General features: G+C 38.2%; 1 protein-coding gene across 1 annotated transcript in view; it reads left to right on the forward strand.

Annotated features, from left to right (window-relative positions):
• TCP11L2 (t-complex 11, testis-specific-like 2) overlaps nt 1-8,518 on the forward strand; it is a 48,165-nt gene that overhangs the window by 34,274 nt on the left and 5,373 nt on the right. Inside the window, exons 6-8 of the mRNA XM_012644695.1 lie at nt 1,548-1,600; nt 6,476-6,663; nt 6,875-7,058. Of these exons, the coding sequence (XP_012500149.1) occupies nt 1,548-1,600; nt 6,476-6,663; nt 6,875-7,058 (425 nt within the window). The remainder of the gene's footprint in view (nt 1-1,547; nt 1,601-6,475; nt 6,664-6,874; nt 7,059-8,518) is intronic.

Below are 8,518 nucleotides of genomic sequence, written 5' to 3' on the forward strand. Positions count from 1 at the left end.
AAGGCCACATGAGGAACCTTCTATGAAGCTGGGCATGTTCTGCTTGGTATAAAGGAGACTCCAGTGTGGCTGGCACCACCCTCCCTGGTGATAGTGACTCAGAGACTTTGGTTAAGTTCTATAGGGCAGACTAGGATCCACACAAGAGAAGTAGCAGACAGCCAGTTTGACCTTCATAACAAATTGGAGCTGTTTTAACTTTGGAATGGGCCTCTCTATTACTGGTAGTTGTCAGTGCTGATTAACATTTTGTTTGAGCACTGATTACATACCAAGTCCTTACTATGTGTCAAATACTTTTCATTTATTAGTTCACTCAAGCCTCACAATTGCCCTGTGAGGTTAGTACTGTTATCACCCCTGATTTACAAATGAGGAAATTGAGGTTAAGATACTTACCCTAGGTGACTGCCAGTAAGTGGTAGAGCCTGTTTAACCCAGATAGGTCTCTGCCTCAAAGAATGTGCATTTAGACACCGTGCAATATCACCTCTCTTCAAACAAGATATTGACTATCTGTGGGGGATACTATAGAGGAATCTCTAGCATCAGTTAGCAAGTATAACCAAATGACTTATGAGGATTGTTCTACAACAAAAATTCCATAACTTCAAGAGTTGTGTTGTTTTAGATCCAAAGGGAGAGGAAGGAAGGGAAGTAGAATCCTACTTAGAACCTAAATCTGAAACTTGAACTGTAGCAGGATAGTATCCTCAGCAGAATTTTCCTGAGACTTAGTGTGGTTGGTTTTGTTTGTGTGCCTGTGTATGTACACATGTGTACAAATGTGCCCATGTCTTGAACCAAGATAGCTTGGAATCTTGAGTAAATTCCTTAATGCAGGATTGAATTATAATTTCATTCACCTCAAATTATTTGCTTCTCTTTTTAAAACCCAGGCTTAGTGACTTGTGATCATTTACACCTTTCCTATTGACTTGGATATTTTTATAGATTTAACAGTAGAGTAAATCCAGCTTCGCATATAGGTCATTATTGCCCAGTGAAAGAAATCAAGAGCCCTGGAAGTAGCGTGTATGTCACTCGTTAATTATATCCCCAAGTCACTCTGCCAAAAGTCAGCCCCTGTGCCCCAATATCAAAATAAGAGCCTCATAGTATCACACAGAAGGACAAAAATGTTGTTGGATTTCTGTGTGCATGATTTTTATGTAAAAATTATTGGAAAATTAATACAGAGACATACTCTGGATTTCTGAATTGACTCCAGGAAAATATTTTATTTTGCCTAAGGAGAGAGTTTATATAATTGCCTATTTAAAATATACATAGGAAAACCTTAGGCAAAGATTGAGTGTGTGTACTAAGTAAGCATCAACACGGTAACTACATTAGATCCAACCACTAAATTATCTGTGGAAAGAGTAATAGATTATCCTTGGGTGGAGACCATAAGTAATTTTTAAGGTACACAGAAAAGTCTTTATTTATTTAGATGATATCTTATATCTGATAAAATGTTTTCATGAACTTTATTTCATGTGATTCTTTCAAAAATTCTATGAGACATAAATATCTCTTTTCAGAAATATATCAAACTGCATTATGATTGCCTTTGCCTGGCACATAAGGCATTCAGGTAGTATTTGTGGAACATTTTAAAGAAGAGCAAACTGATGCTCACCAGTGACCTACTCAAAGTCAGAGTCACACAGCTAGTAAGTAGCAGAGCTAGGAACAGAAGCCGGGTCTCCCAAATCCAAGTCCAGATTAAACTAAACTGCTACTTTTTCTACCTTCTTTGGATTTTTTAGTAACAGAAACTCTAGCTGACTTAGCCAAAAAGGAAGTGAATAATGGAAGGATGAAGACAGCTCACAGAATTGAAGGAAAAGCTAAAATGTCAAACCAGGAGAGTGTCAGGAATCTGGGCAGGAAAGACCAAGGGAAAGGTAGGCTCCATTGTCACAGTAGTTAATGGGTAGTTCAAACATGGTCCATCCTTGAACACTGTGGTGACCACTCAGAGTCCCAGGAAAGAGTCTGATGGATATATGACTCAGGTAGGCCAACTCCTGGTCAGGGAAGTGGGACCTCATAATTGATACTCACAAGTGAAAACAGAATGAGGGAAAATGGTTTCTCAAAGGAAATCAGAACAAAAGAAGGGAGAGTGGGAAAAAAAGGGAAAGTGAAGTGTTGCTGGCAAAAAGAGCAGATATCATAGATAAGGGAACTACATTTTTCTAACTGAAAATTGGGACACTTAAGTAAATACACCTGTAATGCCACTGCTTGTTCTTGTGTTTCTCCTACTAGACTAGGAACTTCTTGAATGCAGGAACTGTATTTATTCATCTGTGAATTCTCAGTGCTTGGTATAATACCTGGCACCTAGTAGGTGCTCGGTAGTTATTGTCTAATAAATGAGTGAATAGAGAAGCTCTACTACTGTCTCCATGAAAAACTGTGGTTACAAGTGCCTAATGGGGTTGACCTCGCTTTTGGAGCCACATAGAGCAGTCAACGTGCTAGCTTGTGGGAGTGAAATCTGAGCGGATCCCTGAGAAAAAAAGCTGATGTTTCACTCTACGTGCATGCTCCTTCTGCTTTGCCAGGCACACTTAATTCTGACTACAAATTAGAATCACCTGGAGCGTTTAACAGAGGCCTGAGCCCGGCCTCAGATTGAATAAATCAAAATCTCCAGGAGCTGTGCCCATGTCATTTTTTTCTTTTAAAGACTCCCCAGGTGATTCTAAAGTCAGCCAGGATTGAGAACCATTGTGCCACACTTGCTTTTGTTCAAGATAACTAAATGGGCTTTTAAATGTGTCAGCTGTAAATGATTAAACTTGCAGTATAAATGCTTATTACTGCCACATTGTAATTATATCCACGATGATTTCCACTCACTCACTCTCAGTTGGATGTTTTTTAAATAAACCACTGCAAGTCTTTTACATCTTTTTAAACAGAACTAGCAAACCAAGAACGACATTTGCCAACTGAGGAGAAACAGAGTTGTGAAATTCTGGGGGTGGTGTTGCTTTAGTGTGGCAAACAACCACTCCTAAATTATCCCTGTTCAAGTACTGGGTCTGAGGAAGAATGTCAGCCTATTCTTTATTTTTTCTCTGGCTTTTTTTTTTTTTTTAATCTGCACCTGTGTTCAGGCTGCATTTTCTTAGCAATTGCCACCTTATAAATTCTACCAAATACATAATTTTATAAGAACTGTGGTATAAAAAGCAATTTGTTTCTAGCAGGAAACCTTAGAACTGGATCTAAAGTAAAATAAAGTAAATTTTGCCTTCAGGCAGACAGCCCTAGTAGAGAGATGTCGCCTCCAAACTTTAAGCCTTCTAGAATAGCCTTCAGTATGTCACATTTCATTTGGTTCATGATGTAAGAGACATTTTAGTCAAGGTTGGAGGAAATAATTGTGAACAAAAGTAAATAAATACTAATTGTTATCCAAGTCAGTGGTTCTCAGCTACGGGTGATTTTGCCATCCCCCACCCCAACCCCCACCCCTAGACGTCTTTAGCCATGTCTAGAAATGCTTTTGGTTGTCCCAGCCTGGCAGGGCAGAGGTGGAGGGGTTGGGAGGATTTGGAGTGCTATTGACACCTAGTGGATAGAGTCCAGGAATACTACTAAGTGTCTTCCAGTGAACAGGACAGCACCCCACAATAAAGAATTATCCAGCCCAGAATGTCAATAGTGCTGAGGTTGAGACACCTTAAGTAAAGAATTGGAATGAATCCATTTCATCATGGCCCAAAGAATTATCTTCATGCTCCAGGACTATTTGGGCTTCAATTAACAAGGAAGTCTGGTGGCAGCTGAGCACTTGGGGATTGTTTTGTGTTTGGAACCAGTCTATTTCAGCTAGTCATGGTGGATAGTGGGTGCCTTCCTCTTCTTGCCTTCTTTCCATTGTCTGGAGGGGACTGTTTCCACTTGCAGAGACAGGCATTTGCAGAGGCACCTTTTGTAACAATTCTGTATAGGTTGTAGTTGTTTTTCAACAGAAACTGCTAATATTAATGGAATCTGCTAATAATAGCTATTATGCACCTAGTAATAATAACACATACTGTAGTAATACTTAAGTGTCATACGCTTCAAAGTGGAATGAATTCAAGTATAAAACCTCATTTCCAATAATACGTATTTTTAATGCAGAAGAATTGAACTTGGTAAATAAACTTGTTTAAAGTGAAAGGACAACCTAACTGGACATTATCACACATTCTTTGAGGTCAAATTAAGTATGAGACTCAAGTTCAGTGATTTCCTCCTTCCTGGCTGCATCCTTCTGCCACTTGCCTTGTAGAATAGCCTTTGCCAAATACTAGGGATCGTGCTGGGTAAACCAGATTTTCAGTTTCTGCATGTTTTCTAGAATCTCCTTTTAAGCATTGGCTTTTCTTTATGGGCATCTGCTGAGAGTCCACTCCCTCAAGCTAGCATGCTAATCAGTCTTTTTTTTTTTAAAGCCAGGTTCCCAAAAAAGCCAGTCTTAAGCAACCCACTACTTAGATTACTCACTCTTTTTATTCCTCGGGTAGTCACTTCTGTCTGAGGCAACTTTAGTAGTAAGGCAGCTGTTGTGTGTCAGTTGGGACCTCCTGAGACAAGAATTCCCCCTTGAAAGATTGTTTGGAGAGTTAAATGAGCATGTATAACAATTGCTAACACCTATTGGACATTTCCTTTGTGCCAGAAACAGTTCTAAGTGTTTTGTATGTATTACCACAACTACAGGAAGGTACTATTTTTATTCCCAATTTATAGATAAGGAGACTGTTAAATAACTTGTCTAATGAATGAGTGGTAAAGGCCAGACTTATGTTGAGACTGCGTGGCTCAGGTTACCAGGTTACCCTGCAAGGGAGAACCTAGCACAAGTTCTTAGTCCTGTGTTGATTGCTTTGATATTAGGTCACACTTAATTGAGATTCACTCATCTGCAATGCAAATCTGACTGGACAGTCAAGCTGCTTCCTCATTCTGTCTTGCTTTTCTGAGCTCTGTTGCAGAACAGACTGTTGCTTATCAGTCTCTGTGCACTGCAAGTTATGTTTATGTTCTTGTTGAATCTATTTCAAGGAATAAATGTAAAGTACCTCTCTGCTTGCTTATAATGGGCTCTGGTTGACAGATAATTAATTTTAGAAATGGGCACTGCCAGTGGGGTGCTAGATGTGGTTGGTACCGACTTGGGTGCCATTTGGACACTTCCAGGAATTTTGTGAGCTAGTAAACACAGCCATTATTAAAGTTTAAATTATATAAATTTACAGTTAAATAAATTATGTTAAAAACAAAAGTAAAACTCTGGGAAACCATTTGGCAGTTTCTTATTAAACATACACTTACCATACAACCTAGCAATTGCAATAGGTATTACAGAAATGTTAAAAAGAAAAAAAATAAGAAGGACATGTTTGTCACCTTTGACAAACAGGAGATTGGTGGTGGCCTTAGAAAGGTTTTGGGAAGGATTTATTTTGGGACCCCTCTAGCCTGTGTTCCATATCTTGGTAGATGGCACAACCATTCATTCAACTGGCCAAGGCAGAAATCTGAGAGTCATACTTTCCTACTTCCTACATTTAAGTGATTACCAAGACCTATGGGTACTCCTTGTAAATATTTCTCACTTTTCCCGCTTTACCCTTCACTTCCACTGCCCTGTCCATTCACTCTCTTGTCTGAACCACTGCAACAATCTATTCTCCCCCCAACTAATTCAGTCTTCTTTTTCAAGTGATTTTTCTAACATACAGATATAATCATATCAGTTCCATGTTGAAAAAATTGTTTAAAGACCCTCTATTCTCCATACTTGGTGTTTGTAACCTGGTGTCTATGAATCCGATAAGATAGAATGAAAATTGTTTGTGGGCATGTGCACATGAGCATGCACATGCTTCTTGGGAAAGGCATAGCTCTAATCAGACACTCAGAGGGGACTAGGACCCAAGAACGTTTGGTAAGTGATGCCTTTAGTGTAAATACCCTCTCTGCACAAAACTCAAGGTCGTTTGTAAGCTGACTTCTGTCTGCCCACCCAGTGCCATCTGCTACAACCCTCTCCCCCTAGTTCTTTATGACCAGCAATACAGATTTCTTTGTAGCATCCAGAATGTTTCATGTGCTCTCTTTTCCAGGTCTCTGTATAGGCTATTCTTCTTGCCTGGAATGCCATCTCTTTCCTCTGTCTACATTTTAACTTCAAATGTCACTTAAAGAGCTCTTCTTAGACTTTTTCCTGGACAACCTCTGTTCCCTCCACTTCCTTTGTGCCTTCCAGTATTCGTTATATTCTGTTACAGTTGTCAGTTTACAGATCTGTCTCCCCATCTGGACTGTCAACTCCTTCAGGGGTGTGGCTGTGTCTTTTCATTCATGTCTAGCATCTAGCATAGCATCTGTCATGTGGAGTACACAAATGAAGGGATCAGTCAGCTGCGAGACAAATATGTTCCCTTTTCACTCTTAGGTGCTCTTGATCAAACTACAGAATGGATAAAAGAATCTGTAAATGAAGAATTACTTTCTCTTTCTGAGACTGCTTTAACTCCTGGGGCCGAAAATAGCTCCAAGCTAAGCCTGAGCCCTACATTGGTGCTAAATAACAGTTACTTGAAACTGTTACAGTGGGATTATCAGAAAAAAGAATTACCAGAGGTAAGTGATTTTTTTTCTCCCCCCCAGGTTTCCCAATATTTTATTTCTTAAGTTCTGACTTTGAATCAGCTGGTTTGTCTGTGTTGCATGTAGTTTAATGACTTTACTAAAATCAGATAAAAATGGGAATTTGGATATGACATTGCTTATTTTACATTTTCATGGTACTGAGCTTCCCTTTCTATTTTTACATTTTAAATAAATATGCTAGACACTTATGACAGATGGAGCACGTCTTCAGGAACTGACAGAAAAGCTGAATCAATTGAAAATTATTGCCTGCCTGTCCCTAATTACCAACAACATGGTGGGTGCTATTACAGAAGGTCTGCCTGAGCTTGCTAACAGGTTAAAAAGGATTTCAGCTGTTCTACTTGAAGGCATGAACAAAGAGTAAGTTCCAAATGTATCTATCTGCTCTTCCTTATATTAAGGCTTTGCATGTATTTCTGAGAACAAGAATAACCTTGGACATCTGGATGTGATATTCAAGACTATGCTTTAGAGAAGCTTATCTTACACCTACTTTTTCTAGAATTTCTTTTAATATTTTGGAGGGCTTAAATGTCCTTTCATAGGAAGGGAGAGGGAAACAGTATAGGTGTCTGGCACATAGTATGTGCTTGATGAATGTTAGCTATTAATAACTATTTACTTGTTAAATCATCTTCTTTATAGTTTTATCTGGTTGTTTATCTGGCTGTTTTATTGTTTTAATTTTTCCCCTATGTTAGGAAATGAATACAGTCAATTCCCAATTATCTGCATTATGAATGGTGCAATAGCATTCATAATATAAAAAAGCAGATGATACGAAATAATGAGTAGACCCAGATGTCATTTATATTTGGTTTGATGATGCATCTTGAAAGGTAACAAAGTTTTGCCTTCTTTATTGTGAATAGGAAGCCATGGCTTATGCTAAAATTTAATTTTTCCTTTAGCCTAAGAACTCACTGATTAAAAGCAGAAAGAAGCCATGGTAGTACCTTATAGTGCATAAAAAGTCAGGAGGTAAAAATTTTGCCACAAACAATCTACCTTTGGGTTGTAGAACCCCAAAGGAAGGTCCAGTGTGAGTTTATAACAAATTCCATTCAAGGCATAACACCAAGGATTTATTTCTTATTGCTATTAGTGATGATAATAATAATAATGATAAACCATTTTTCTTTTTCTTCATCTGATTAAACATTTACTACATGCCTGAGACAGTCTGATAAGAGCTAATTTAAGCATATAGCAAGTTCATTGGTAGAACCAGGATTTGAACCCAGGACCACATGACACCACAGCTTATGTTCCAACTCACTCCATTGCATCACCTCGTATCATTGGGCCCTTCTCTCATCCTTTAATTCTCATTTTGCAGGGTTATCTTAAAGACCCGTTCTGGATAGTGAGATACAATTTTTAGTCATCATTCCCTAATAGTGTAGAGCCAACAAATGCCCTTTCTAATTACCTCCTTTTCCTTATCTATTAAATAACCCACTCTATAATTTCTTTTTACAATATTCTGGATCTATATATTTGGGATTATTCATCAGTTACTTGAAAGTAATAATGGAAAGGAGCTTATTATCTTTGGTCATGATCAGTCAAGAGTTTTAGGTAATAAGACCTCAAAATCAATATCTTTGTAGTTTTTGATTGGTGTTATAGATTTATTGATCAAGCGTAGATAAATGAATTGATTCTACCTCATTTTCCAAGTACATTAAAAAAATGTATGAATGAATCCACTCAGACCAAAGGATTTATTTTAAGAAGTAAATTGGTATTTTCTGTCCCTTTCTGATAGCCCTGCACATAAGTGGGATTGCTGACTTATTTTCAGGGACTGCATTTTTTG

Source organism: Propithecus coquereli, unplaced genomic scaffold, assembly GCF_000956105.1.
Source record: "Propithecus coquereli isolate 6110/MARCELLA unplaced genomic scaffold, Pcoq_1.0 Scaffold218, whole genome shotgun sequence".
NCBI lineage: Eukaryota > Metazoa > Chordata > Mammalia > Primates > Indriidae > Propithecus > Propithecus coquereli.